The sequence below is a fragment of the Ranitomeya imitator genome, chromosome 3 (genome assembly GCF_032444005.1).
Source record: "Ranitomeya imitator isolate aRanImi1 chromosome 3, aRanImi1.pri, whole genome shotgun sequence".
In the NCBI taxonomy this organism is placed as follows: Eukaryota; Metazoa; Chordata; class Amphibia; order Anura; family Dendrobatidae; genus Ranitomeya; species Ranitomeya imitator.
Window position 1 is genome coordinate 556544495 of NC_091284.1, and position 15102 is coordinate 556559596.

Sequence of the window (15102 nt, forward strand, 5' to 3'; positions counted from 1 at the left end):
TGGTTTTTTTTTATTACTGATCAGTATTGTAGTATTCAGTCACTATGTGGTGGTAATATGTGGTCTGGAAATGGTGCGGTGGTATTTGTCCCTTGTATGTAGTATTATTCGGTCACTATGTGGCCTGGTCATGGTGTGGTGGTATTAAGTCACAGGTGTGGCATGTGGGGGTGACACCATTAGGCCCAGTTTAAGTTCTACAAAACAGGAAAACCATTTTTGGTAACCTTTGTGTGTATTGAGATGGGGGGGGGGGGGGGGGGGCGCCAAACTCGGGAACAGCCCCGGGCGGCAAAAGCTCTAGCTACGCCTCTGTTAAAACCTGAATACAACCTGAGGCCTGCCGTCGTCCTGCAACAGCCAGTGCCCTGCTACAGTCCAGATCCACCCTGAGGCCTGCCACTGTGAAGACATCCAGCTCCAGCCGGAGGACTGATGGCCGTGTGTGTGTATTTTTGTACTGCTGTGTGCTTTTGTATGTATGTCTTCACGTGCCTGCACTTTATTATGCCTTCGCCAATATTATGCCTGTTCATGTGTTATGCTTGTGTTATGACTCTGATTGCAGGTATGTTTGTGTGCGTCTTGTTGGTTGCATGTGCATTTGTCAATGCCATTTTGGTTAATGTACTTTTTTGATGTATTTACTAAGTATAGTGGTTTGTGCAGCCTGTGTGAATGTTTTCTTTTTTTTTTTCCCTCTTAAATTTATTTATTTTTTTTCAATCGGATGTATTATTGCAAAGTCTAGTGGTCTGCAGCTTGTGGTTAGAATGTGTGAGTGCTTTTTTTTTTTTTTTTTTTTAAAGTGTTGATTTTTTTTTATTACTGTTGAAACCATTCCCAGTTGATGTACTTGTATTTAAAATAAAGAGCATTTTTTTTTTTTTTTGGGGGGACATGGAAATGAATGGTATAACGTGCACCTGTTTTTGGGTTTTGGTGTTCACCTATTTCTCACATTTTAACAGGGTGTTTATTGTTAAACATTACCTAGTTCTGGGGTGGTCTAACTATAAATCCATTATACTTATTATATTACAGATACACTAGGGACCACAGCCACCGGCCTTACCACCAGGACCACATCCTCACATTTTTCAAAGTAAGTTTTGAAGACCCCAAATCTGCTACTTCAATGTGTAGAGCAGATTGCAAGTGTCTTTTAACTTACAGACCCACCAGGACCACAGCCACCGGCTAGCCCACCAGGAACACAATGTCCACTTCTGACAGCCCTCCTCCACAGCAACAGCGTGTATTGGTAAGTAAACAAAAACTTTTTTTTTTTTTTTAAATTTACATCATTTTTATTCACTACATGCATTTATTATGTTTTAACAGGAATCAGAATCCGATGAGGAGCTGTCAGAAGGGACCGAGACGGGTGGAGACATACAAGTGGAGGAGGAACCAAGTGTAAGTAGTGGTGAAACACTTGCTTCACACATCACACTGCACCATACACAAAACAGATTTTCAGATACAACGTAACACAGAAAACATATACATACATTAAAGCTAATTTTATTTTCTCCTTTCTTTCAGTCTCCTGCTGCTTCTGCTGCTGCTGCTGCTGAACTTTCAGCACAGCGTGAAGGTTCTCCCAGGCACTCCCAGAGTCGGCGGACTCTTCGCCGCGGTCGGCCATCAGTGAGTTGTTTTTTGGGGGGGATTCGATTGTTAATTTTGTTTTTCAGTGTACTAATTTTTATGTTTTTCTTATATTTTTTTTCTCACAGGCTTCACAGCGTGCTCCCGCCGAAGATTTTGACATCAAAATCGAATCTCTAATTGAGGAGGTTCGCGAGCGGGAGCCGCTGTGGAACATGGCTGACCGCAGGCATGCTGATACCAGTGTCACCCGTCGGCTCTGGGAGGAAGTATGCCAGAACATCTTTCCGAGGTGGGAGGACCTTCTTCCACAGCAGCAGAGCAAACTATGTAAGTATTCACTTTTCAGTGATGTTTAGAGCTGAATGTAATGTCTTGCATTTACCAATTTTTTTTTCTTCATTCCTGTCTTCACAGGTGGCAAGGTTAGGAAGCGGTGGCGGTCACTGAGGGATCGCTTTAAGAGGGAATTCAACGAGGAGATGCAGGCCCCGAGTGGCTCAGCAGGAAGGAAGAAGAAATCCTACAGATACGCCCCTGCCCTCTCCTTCCTGAGGCGAACCATGCTGAGTAGAGTGTAAGTATTCAACATCCCAGTAAGAACCTGTCTAATCACAAAACTTTTGTTTCAGTCTGGGCTTTTTCATATCAATATATTAATTGTTTTTGTTTTTTCTTTCACAGCACCTTCTCCAGCCACCGTGCGCCTGCATCTTCCTCTGCGCCCTCTGGAGCGATCCCTCCTGAGTCCGCCACCGGGGACCACATCGGTAGGCCCCACACCTCTGACCCCTCCACTTCATCCACCTCAGGCACTGGAGCGCAGCCTTCGTTACTCGCATCTGATGCTCAACAGATAGCGTTCCCTTTACCCCACCCCTCTGACCCTGCCACCTCTACACCACCGTTAGGTTCGTGGCGGCAGCGACAGAGGGGTCAGGAAAGGAGCTATGCTCCTGAGTTCTTACATCTAAATGCATCCTTCCAAAGTTCTTTTAAAATTTTGGGAGAGCAAGTGACTGCTGGTTTCAACATGGTGCAATCACGCATCAGTGAAACCCACCATGAAACCAGCAGTCGCTTGGATAGGCTGCATTTAGATGTAAGTCAATCTCCGGCAAATCTTTTTTTTTCAATCCATGCTTAGGAGCATGGAGAAGCTTTCTTTTGAGCAGCAGATGCGGGTAATGAATAGCTGCCATAATGCTCTACTTAAGGTCCTCCACGAACCCCAATCTACCCCCACACCTCCCCACACATCACAGTCACCATTTCAACACCATGCCCCACAATATCAACGCCAGTCCCAATACCCAACCCGGCCCACAACCCAAATGTATTCCCCAGTGTTTTCTTCTTCCTTGCCCAGCTTTCCTTCCCCATTCAGTTTTACAACTACCCCAACACAACCCCCCTCTGGTCAGCCTCTTGCTTTTCACCCCCCTTCCACTGCAGACCAAACAAGTAGGGTTTCCCATCTACCGACGTGGTCCAACATTCGAGCCCCTCCTCCCATAGTTACTCCACCCAACACTACCAAGATTTATAATTTTTTTAAGTACAAGTTTCTAAATTTACAACACAAAAAAATTGTGAAAAGAAAAAAAACATGTTTTTTGCAAATGAAAAAAAAAAATTTCAAGAGTTACAATAAAAATCTTTCTGATTTAAAATCTACTGTGTGTGTGGATTCATTAAGGTAATATGGTAACTATTAAAAAAGGTTAAATCAAAATAAACACCAGACGTTTGAAAGGTACAGTGGGGCAAAAAAGTATTTAGTCAGTCAGCAATAGTGCAAGTTCCACCACTTAAAAAGATGAGAGGCGTCTGTAATTTACATCATAGGTAAACCTCAACTATGGGAGACAAACTGAGAAAAAAAAATCAAGAAAATCACATTGTCTGTTTTTTTAACATTTTATTTGCATATTATGGTGGAAAATAAGTATTTGGTCAGAAACAAACAATCAAGATTTCTGGCTCTCACAGACCTGTAACTTCTTCTTTAAGAGTCTCCTCTTTCCTCCACTCATTACCTGTAGTAATGGCACCTGTTTAAACTTGTTATCAGTATAAAAAGACACCTGTGCACACCCTCAAACAGTGTGACTCCAAACTCCACTATGGTGAAGACCAAAGAGCTGTCAAAGGACACCAGAAACAAAATTGTAGCCCTGCACCAGGCTGGGAAGACTGAATCTGCAATAGCCAACCAGCTTGGAGTGAAGAAATCAACAGTGGGAGCAATAATTAGAAAATGGAAGACATACAAGACCACTGATAATCTCCCTCGATCTGGGGCTCCACGCAAAATCCCACCCCGTGGGGTCAGAATGATCACAAGAACGGTGAGCAAAAATCCCAGAACCACGCGGGGGGACCTAGTGAATGAACTGCAGAGAGCTGGGACCAATGTAACAAGGCCTACCATAAGTAACACACTACGCCACCATGGACTCAGATCGTGCAGTGCCAGACGTGTCCCACTGCTTAAGCCAGTACATGTCCAGGCCCGTCTGAAGTTTGCTAGAGAGCATTTGGATGATCTAGAGGAGTTTTGGGAGAATGTCCTATGGTCTGATGAAACCAAACTGGAACTGTTTTGTAGAAACACAACTTGTCGTGTTTGGAGGAAAAAGAATACTGAGTTGCATCCATCAAACACCATACCTACTGTAAAGCATGGTGGTGGAAACATCATGCTTTGGGGCTGTTTCTCTGCAAAGGAGCCAGGACGACTGATCCGGGTACATGAAAGAATGAATGGGGCCATGTATCGTGAGATTTTGAGTGCAAACCTCCTTCCATCAGCAAGGGCATTGAAGATGAAACGTGGCTGGGTCTTTCAACATGACAATGATCCAAAGCCCACCGCCAGGGCAACGAAGGAGTGGCTTCGTAAGAAGCATTTCAAGGTCCTGGAGTGGCCTAGCCAGTCTCCAGATCTCAACCCTATAGAAAACCTTTGGAGGGAGTTGAAAGTCCGTGTTGCCAAGGGAAAAGCCAAAAACATCACTGCTCTAGAGGAGATCTGCATGGAGGAATGGGCCAATATACCAACAACAGTGTGTGGCAACCTTGTGAAGACTTACAGAAAACGTTTGACCTCTGTCATTGCCAACAAAGGATATATTACAAAGTATTGAGATGAAATTTTGTTTCTGACCAAATACTTATTTTCCACCATAATATGCAAATAAAATGTTAAAAAAACAGACAATGTGATTTTCTGGATTTTTTTTTTCTCAGTTTGTCTCCCATAGTTGAGGTCTACCTATGATGTAAATTACAGACGCCTCTCATCTTTTTAAGTGGTGGAACTTGCACTATTGCTGACTGACTAAATACTTTTTTGCCCCACTGTATATAACATAATGGTTTTATTACGAAGCAAACCACGCTTTGGGAATTTTAAAAAAAAATTATTTTTTTTTGCCAGAAACACAATTTTTACATAAACAACAAAAGCCATGAAAAACATGTCACACAATGATGTCTTGCCATGGAATCCGCCCAACAGGTGACAAAAAATAATCCGCAAACTGGTCCCTCATCCTAGTAACAGAACCTGTGGAGCGAACAGAGGCACTGCGGTAATCCCACAAGGTTGTCTCCAATTCTTCGTCATCCAAGGAAACGGGCTCCTTTAAAAGGACAAAGTTATGGAGCACCACACATGCCTTGACAACATCGTCTATAGTTTTTGTTTTCAGTTTTATTGCCGTCAGCAGAACTCTCCACTTTGCCGTTAATATACCTAAAGAGCACTCTACTACTCTTCTTGCTCTAGTAAGACGGTAATTAAATACCCGCTTGGTACGGTTTAAGTCACGGCTGCTGTATGGTTTAAGTAGGTGCGGCGACAGTTGAAACGCTTCATCACCTACACAAACATATTGCATGGCTGGTTCACTTGTTCCTGGGAGCGGTCTGGCTGGCGGGAAATCGTATGTATCTCCATACAGGCAACGACCAATTGGAGAGTTTTTAAAAACTTGCGAATCGTTGGACCGGCCATAGGCTTCTATGTCCACAGCAAGAAACTTGCAGTTGGCGTCTGCAATAGCCATGAGTACAATGGAGAAGTATTTCTTATAGTTGTAGTGCTCGGATCCTGTTCCTGCCGGTTTAGCAATCCTTATGTGTTTGCCGTCCACGGCACCAACACAATTTGGGAAATTGCAAATTATCTCAAATTGTTCTGCACTTCTCAGGCACTGTGAAAATGTTTTTTGTATGACGGGACGCACAATAAAACCTAAATAAAACAAAACAACAAAAAAAATTACATGCTGCAGAAAATGGTGCGCAATGTGTCAGCGCAGTATTGTCTGCAGCATGTAATAACATTCAATATGAGCAATGACATTAAAAAAAAAAAACAGTGGAATGGCCTCAAAAAACAAAAAAAATTACATGCTGCAGAAAATGGTGCGCAATGTGTCAGCGCAGTTTTCTCTGCAGCATGTAATAACATTCAATATGAGCAATGACAAAAAAAGATGCTTACCGCAGTGTCACCAGGAGCCGCTCCGCCGGTGTGATGGCAAGCCTCATCCTTGTGTCCTGCCTTTGGATGACATCCCCTAGTTTTCCAACCAAATAATCAAAATGTTCCATCCTCATCCGTACATAATTGCAGAATTTCTGTGGGTTGCACCGCAACTCCAGATAGAGAGTGGACTGGACACCCCTGGTCATCCGCAGTTCATTGATCGGATGTATCCAGAATCGTCTCACTCTCCGTTGCTGCAGAAGCATCCTCCGTCTTTCTGCTGCCGCCTCCTTCTCCCGCACTATAATATCCAGGCGATTCGTCTCAAATATAACGTCAGTAACCAAACTCGCAATCCTCCCAAGTACACCATCCATCCTTGCCACTAAACTAAAACCCTCAAAGATGGGCTGTAAATACAGTCAGTATATAGATTTCCTTATTTTCCAGTAGCCAATCAAATTTGGGTGCCTCCCATTTTAAAAACGGATCCGTCGTAAAAACGGATGCAACGGATGGTAAAAACGGATGCAACAGATGCAACGCATCCAGCATTTCAACGAAACCGTTTAGCGGATTTGCGACGGATCCGTCGAAATGCTGTATGCGTTGCATACGTTTTCCACTTTTTTGACGCATCCGTTTTTTCGGAAAAAAGACGTTTTTGTGACGGTTTGCAGTTAACGCTAGTGTGAAAGTAGCCTTACTTGCCTTTACCAGCAAAACAAAATAAAAAGTTAAAGGGGTTTTCCAGTTTTGGAAAACTTCTGTTCCTTAACTGAAGTTTTTTTTTCTCACTCTCCAAGGGTCCCGCGCTTCGTGTCTGCGGCTGATCGCAGTTGTGTGTTATTGTCTGCAACCCTGATGTCATGTTGACAGCTCTGCAACCAGTAACTGAGCTCAGCGGTTCTGTACAAGTTGACGTCAAGAGCCTCTAAGCTCACTGATTGGCTGCAGTGTTCAGTGCTGTCAGCGTGACGTTAGCGCTGCAGACAGTAACGGACACCGGAAGCAGCACTGTAAACTCAGCGTTGGGTGCCAGCAGGGTCAGTAAAGCTCAGTTTGTTTGTTTTGAAATAAACTGCATCTGGGTTAAATGGGTTTCACAAAACTGGAACAACCCCATTGGTTTTACCATGTCATGTACTGGAAAACGGGAAAAAAATTCCAAGTGCGGTGAAATTGCAAAAAAACCTGCAATCCCACAATTGTTTTTTTTGTTTTCTTTTACAATATTCTCTAATTGCTAAAACAGATCTGCCACTATGATTCCCCAGGTCATTACGAGTTCACAGACACCAAACATGTCTAGGTTTTTTTTTATCAAAGTGGTGAAAAAAATTCCAAAGTTTGTTAAAAAAAAATTAATAATTTGTGCCATTTTCTTATACCCGTAGCATCTCCAATTTCAATGATCTGTGGCTGGGTGAGGGCTTATTTTTTTGCGTGCCGAGCTGACGTTTTTAATGATACCATTTTGTTGCAGATACGATCTTTTGCTCGACCGTTATTGCATTTTAATTCAATGTTGCGGCGACCAAAAAAAAACAATATTCTGGCATTTTGACTTACGCTGCTTAGTGATCGGGTTAATCCTTTTTTTATATTGATAGATCGGGCGATTCTGAACGTGGCAATACCAAATATGTTTATGTTTGATTTTTTTTTTTTATTGTTTTATTTTGAAAGGATTGAAAGGGGGGTGATTTGACTTTTAGATTTGTTTTTTAATATTTTTAAAAACTTTTTTTTTTTAACTTTTGAATGCTTCCATAGTCTCCATGGGAGACTAGAAGCCGCCATAACCGGATCAGCTCCGCTACATACAGGCGATGATCAGATCGCCTGTATGTAGCAGAATTGCTGACTTTCTATGAGCACTGGTCACTGGGCAGTGTTCATAGCAGTCCGGCAGTGACAACCATTGAGGTCTGCTTGAGACCTCTGGTTGTCATGCCAATCCATCGGTGACCCGTGATCATGTGACGTGGGCGCCGATGGGCAGGATTTCCGGTGCGCTTGCTAGAAGCACATGTTAAATGCCGCTGTCAGAGATTGACAGCGGCATTTAACTAGTTTACAGCCGCGGGTGGATCGTGATCCCAACCGCAGCTGTTAGAGGCACATGTCAGCTGTTCAAAACAGCTGACATGTGCTGAAAAAGATGTGGGCTCAGCACCAGAGCCCACATCAAAGGAAGGAAGTCTGACATCGGTGTATTATTACGCCCGATGTCGGAAAAGGGTTAATGTACTGTATATCATGCAGACTAGTAGTGAGACCAACTCCAATGCCCCTCATTCACATGGCTATGTTCCCCTGTCATACTAACAGCATAGCAAGCTTGGTTGGATAACCCAGCGTAGTTTCTAGTTATCCAACGTGTAGGTTAAAAAGGATTGCACATGCATAAAATTACTGGTGCTCAAATCTATTCACTTTACCAAAGATGAGCTGCAATACCAAACACAACCTGTGCACAAGTGTGGTGCACTTTCTGGCAGAATATGGCTGTTTTTCTAGTCCTGTAGCCCCTCACTGACTGCACATTCTGACTCTTTTTTATGTCTTCTTCTTTCCAGGAATTCCTACAGTCTTTCTCATCTGATGAATTTCGGATGTTTTGCTTGCGCACTAAATACAGATCAGGTATTGTCATGATATCCATCGCAGAGCAGGACGGACCACCAGATTATACACTGCCTGTTTCCCGCTCTGACCTACTTTACCCTCCATTCTTAGCTGTTGAATACAGTAATGACTCCATGAGTGAATCCACGAACATCCTGAAAATAATCTCCTCTTTTCTGAGCGATGCCAGTGCCTATGTGAAAGGTCAGCTCCTCTGTGGGCCTGTGCAGGAGGATATCCTATGGCAGAGGTAAGCCATGTGTTGTCCTACCTGTCACCTCTCCGCCTGCTTAGATAGATTGTACTGTGACCTCACTACCATGCCAGAATGGATTTGCTTTTCTCACAAATGTTTTTCCTTCCTTGTCAAAAAGCCTGAATGAAACAAAAGTGACTGTTAAAGCAGCGTTCGCAGATGACTTTGACACCCTACGAGCTGTCAATGCCGTTCTGGACCTCATTCACCACGGCAACCGACAGCTTAAGGCTGTTTCCAAGGTAACCCATCAGGATGTAATCTAAGGATGGCAGCTGTCCACGGCAGCAGGCTCAGGAGTGCCCTATGGGTTGCAGTTAGTTCTGGACTGGATACGAACTGAATCACCATAGATGTGATACTTTCTAGTTCCCGGGTACTTTGCTGATAATACAGTGTGGCTTTTACAGTTCAGCTGTGAGAATATTGTGTGGATCAGAAAAAATAAGAAATAATTACAGTAACTGTCGTCTCATTGTTGTCCTATAAATGGAGTCTGTCACCCAAAAATTCAGCTACTTAACCCCTTACTTCCATCGGGCGGAATAGTAGGTCCGATGGCAGAACCCTCGCTTTGATGTGGGCTCCGGTGGTGGGCCTGCATCATAGCCGGGACATGTCAGCTGTTTTGAACAGCTGACATGTGCCCGCAATAGGCACGGGTGGAATCGCAGTCTACCCGCGCCTATTAACTAGTTAAATGCCGCTGTCAAACTCTGATAGCGGCATTTAACGCGCGCTTCCAGCCATCGGGCCGGAAATACGCGCACCGCTGACCCTCGTCACGTGAACGGGGGTCTTCGGTGCATCGGCATGACAACCTGAGGTCTCCTTGAGACCTCTATGGCTGTTGATGCCGGTTTGCTATAAGCGTCACCCTGTGGCCGACACTCATAGCAATGCAGTAATTCTGCTCTATAGCGGCGATCTGAGCATCGCCTCTAGGTAGCTGAGCCGATCAAGTTGTGACAGCTTCTAGCCTCCCGTGGAGACTATTGAAGCATGCCAAAAGTAAATAAGAAAAAAATGTTTTTAAAAATATGAAAAAAATAAAAGTTCAAATCCCCCCCATTCGCACAATTCAAAATAAAATAATTTAAAAAAAATCAAACCTACACATATTTGGTATCGCCATGTTCAGAATCGCCCGATCTGTAAAAAAAAGAATTAATCTGATCGCTAAAAGGTGTAGCGGTAAATAAAAGTCAAAACGCCAGAATTAAGTTTTTTTGGTCGCCATTAAAATGCAATAACGGGTGATCAAAAGAACGTATCTGCACCAAAATGGCATCATTAAAAACATCAGCTCTGCATGCAAAAAATGAGCCCTCAACTAACCCAAGATCACAAAAAATAGAGATGCTACGGGTCTCAGAAAATTATAAAACCAAAAACACATGGGCTACCTGCACAGTGAACAAGTCTGTAGAAACCTGTTCACACCACCAAAGAACTTGAAGACACAAAAGCGCACAGAGAGGTCAAAAAATACTCTGTTGTAAAAAAGTCACAGTAAATAAGCAAGTGCTAGTCAAAAAATGAAAAAATACAGGGTATTTAGTTAATACGTTTTTTTGCAAAAAAAGTATGTTAAGCTGCTCCACCAATCGTCAAGGTATACCCATAATAGAGCAGTCCTGTCTAATGTATATAATCACTATCTGATGTATTTAAAAACCTGATCATCTGTACCTGTACCTGTATGAACAGGGCTCAGAGAGAAAATATCCACGTTGAACATGCGAGATGGAACAGTAAATAAGCAAGTGCTAGTCAAAAAATGAAAAAATACAGGGTATTTAGTTAATACGTTTTTTTGCAAAAAATTGCGCTTTTTTTTTTTTTAGCATAGTTTGGATTTTTTTTTCACCACTTAGATAAAAAAGTGCCTAGACATGTTTGGTGTCTGAACTCTTAATGACCTGGAGAATCATAATGGCAGTTCAGTTTTTGCATTCAGTGAACCTAGCAAAAAAGCCAAAAAACAAGTGTGGGATTGCACTTTTTTTGCAATTTCACCGCACTTGGAATTTTTTTTCTCGTTTTCTAGCACACGACATGGTAAAACCAATGGTGTTGATCAAAAGTACAACTTGTCCCACAAAAAATAAGCCCTCACATGGCCAAATTGATGGAAAAATAAAAAAGTTATGGTTCTGGGAAGGAGGTGAGCGAAAAATGAAAAAAGCTCCGGGGGTGAAGGGGTTAAACATTTGTATACGGGGTTTCGGCCCTATAAAAATCATCCAAGCAATATATGTTTTAGTGTTTCATTTGCAGATGAATTCACTGTTAATCCATAGAGAGCACCTTGGTGCACCCTTGGCATAGCTAATGTCTTGGTGCACCGTTACACCCGCCAATTTGCATATCCAGCACTGTCCCTGATCTTGATTGGCTGAAAGCTCTGTTCCTGTGCATGCACACTGACCGTGGAGGACCCAGCAGTATGCTCACGGTGTCCGTCTGGGCGCATACTCAGTGTGGGTGCAGACATGCTCCGAGCTCCAGCTTCTGTTACTGTAATGTTGCGAGCGAGTGACTTCAGGGAAGAGCTGAAAATCCGAGCACACTCAGTGTGCGCGCCCACCCTGACACTGTGAGCGTGTCGCTAGATTTCCTCTAGTGTCAGTGCACACATGCAGGAACAAAGATTTGAGTTTAGGGAGCGATCATTGCTGGATGTGCAAATTGGAGGATGTCACTGAGCACTGAGTTATAGGCCACACCAAGGGTGCACCAAAGTGCTCTCATTTGCATATGGATTAAAAGTAATTTTACTGAAACTACCGCATTACAATGTATATTACTGGTATGCTTTTATAGGGCTATGTCCCTTATATAAATGTTTAAGTAGCTGAACTTGCATTATTGGGGGTGACAGACTCCATTTGAAGGAAATGTGTCACCAGGTTTTTGCTGCATGAGACCAGTATAATGCAGAGGCATAGGCCCTGATTCCAGTGCTGCCACCTACTAGGCTGCTAGATATATATATATATATATATATATATATATATACTGTATGTAAATAATATATATATAATAAAATTTCTGTTTTATCAGCAGGAGATTATCACTAGAGGACTAATAAACCTGCCACTAGGTAGTCCAGCCACGCCCCCCAATGATTGGCAGCTTTCTGCTTATGCACAGTGTACACGGAAAGCTGCCAATCAGTGGTGTGGGCGGGGTTATAGAGAGCTCAGCATTCAGAGAGCTGGGAGATCAGCAGCAGAGGAAATAGTTTTTAATCAACACTTCATCACCCAGTAAAGTAATACATCGACGTAATTAAGGTCTCTGCCCCTACATCATGCTGCTCTCACATGGTATAGAAAAAACCTGCTGACATAGTCACAAGTTGTGAAAATTTGCCCATGATGGCTTCCAACAGGGTGGGATCCTTGAGAAAGGTGTGTACAGAAATATAGAATTATTCTGTACTATTCTTTCATTTTATTGAGGGATCTTAGTTCAGTTTTAGCCCTTTTTAGTTTGTTACATATTTGTAGTGTTATTACCCAGCTGCAATCTGTAAAATAATAAGCCATAACTGTAAAGCGCTGCGGAATATGTTAGCACTATATAAAAATAAAGATTATTATAATTTAGGCCTTGTACATTACAATAATCATATTTAAGGCTCTTCAGTGTTTTTTACATTTAAGAATTTGCAAAATGGAACCAATGTGTGGGATTTTTGAAGGCAATGCTTATCATCTCCCGGGGTGAAGCAGCGCTAGCCTGTGGTCGGCAGCCATCATGTGTCTGTGAATGTTGCATGACACCGTTGGGATGCCGGACCAATGCATCTTTGCAGACCATGGGATTTGTATAGATCAGACGTCACATTGCATCAGTGTCGCTTAACTAAACAAAACACAATCCATTTCCTCCGTTGCAGGGAATACCCGCGGCTCGTAGCCCTGTGGTGTACGGTGCCATTGTGTCCTTCGTGGAGCAGTTCTTGGATCTTTTGGGAATGTCTCAGCAGGAGAAGCAGGTACCATCCTTTCTTTGATATGTAATTTACCCACAACTAAACTTGAGCATAATTTACAGAACAACCCTCTTTCTTAATTTCGTCGGAGAACCTATTCATGGAGGAGATGATAATTGATTGTTCGGTGGTGGTTCCGTACTAATTGGCTGAACGGTGAATTTTCATCCATAAGGCTATGTGCATTTCTTCTGCACGGATTTGGTGCTGAAAGTACGTAGCACTTTACAGTAGCAGTAAAGTGAGTTTTCTGAAATCCCATGCACACATTGCTAATTTTTTCCTAGCAGATTGTAATCTGCATCATGTCAATTCTTGCAGCAGATTCATCCACATTAATGAGTGGAGAAAAATATGCAGCAAAATCATATTTTAATTTTACCCATGTTTTGTTTTTGCCAACATGTCAGGATTTGCAACGGAATTTTTTGCTGCAAATCCTGAACATGAGCACTTTTATCTCTGTGCAAAAGCCTTCCCGACACCCCATTCATTTTCTGTGGGACCCCCTGAAAAAGCAGAGAGGGCTTACACTCTGACACTGCATTCTAACAAGGATAGAAGTTCCGTTTCCGGATGATTGGTGTAGACCCCCATGTTTGGACTCCCACTGATCAATACATTTCGACTTATCATCTGAATAACCACCCCCAATGACAGCTTAGGCTAGTTTCACACTAGCGTTTTGAGGAGCTGCGGAGGGCTGCGGACTTCCTCCGTGAAGCCCTGACCTCAGCCGCTAGCTCCGCCTACTTCTGCATGCGGCCAGCATGCGGCCTGCAAACCTACAGTCATGGCCAAAAGTATTGACACCCCTGCAATTCTGTCAGATAATACTCAGTTTCATTCTGAAAATGATTGCAAACACAAATTCTTTGGTATTATTATCTTCATTTAATTTGTCTTAAATGAAAAAAGACAAAAGAGAATGAAGCAAAAAGCAAAACATTGATCATTTCACACAAAACTCCAAAAATGGGCCAGACAAAAGTATTGGCACCCTCAGCCTAATACTTGGTTGCACAACCTTTAGCCAAAATAACTGCGACCAACCACTCACGGTAACCATCAATGAGTTTCTTACACTGCTCTGCTGGAATTTTAGACCATTCTTCTTTGGCAAACTGCTCCAGGTCCCTGATATTTGAAGGGTGCCTTCTCCAAACTGCCATTTTTAGATCTCTCCACAGGTGTTCTATGGCATTCAGGTCTGGACTCATTGCTGGCCACCTTAGAAGTCTCCAGTGCTTTCTCTCAAACCATTTTCTAGTGCTTTTTGAAGTCTGTTTTGGTTCATTGTCCTGCTGGAAGACCAATGACCTTTGAGGGAGACCCAGCTTTCTCACACTGGGCCCTACATTATGCTGCAAAATTTGTTGGTAGTCTTCAGACTTCATAATGCCATGCACACGGTCAAGCAGTCCAGTGCCAGAGGCAGCAAAGCAACCCCAAAACATCAGGGAACCTCCGCCATGTTTGACTGTAGGGACCGTGTTCTTTTCTTTGAATGCCTCTTTTTTTCTCCTGTAAACTCTATGTTGATGCCTTTGCCCAAAAAGCTCTACTTTTGTCTCATTTGACCAGAGAACATTCTTCCAAAACGTTTTAGGCTTTTTCAGGTAAGTTTTGGCAAACTCCAGCCTGGCTTTTTTATGTCTCGGGGTCTTCCAGGGTCTCCTACCATACAGTCCCTTTTCATTCTGACGCCGATGGGTAGTATGGGTTGACATTGTTGTACCCTCGGACTGCAGGGCAGCTGGAACTTGTTTAGATGTTAGTCGAGGTTCTTTATCCAACATCCGCACAATCTTGTGTTGAAATCTCTTGTCAATTTTTCTTTTCTGTCTACATCTAGGGAGGTTAGCCACAGTGCCATTGGCTTTAAACTTCTTGATGACACTGGGCACGGTAGACACAGGAACATTCAGGTCTTTGGAGATGGACTTGTAGCCTTGAGATTGCTCATGCTTCCTCACAATTTGGTTTCTCAAGTCCTCAGACAGTTCTTTGGTCTTCTTTCTTTTCTCCATGCTCAATGTGGTACACACAAGGACACAGGACAGAGGTTGAGTCAACTTTAATCCATGTCAACTGGCTGCA

At 43.0% G+C, this 15102-nt stretch overlaps 1 protein-coding gene across 2 annotated transcripts in view; it reads left to right on the forward strand.

The window, feature by feature from the left end:
* CARS2 (cysteinyl-tRNA synthetase 2, mitochondrial) overlaps window positions 1-15102 on the forward strand; it is a 123170-nt gene that overhangs the window by 76360 nt on the left and 31708 nt on the right. For both annotated transcript variants that reach the window (XM_069757926.1, XM_069757925.1), the window contains exons 10-13: window positions 8695-8761; window positions 8855-8993; window positions 9118-9241; window positions 12907-13005. In XM_069757926.1, coding sequence (XP_069614027.1) covers window positions 8695-8761; window positions 8855-8993; window positions 9118-9241; window positions 12907-13005 — 429 coding nt within the window. The remainder of the gene's footprint in view (window positions 1-8694; window positions 8762-8854; window positions 8994-9117; window positions 9242-12906; window positions 13006-15102) is intronic.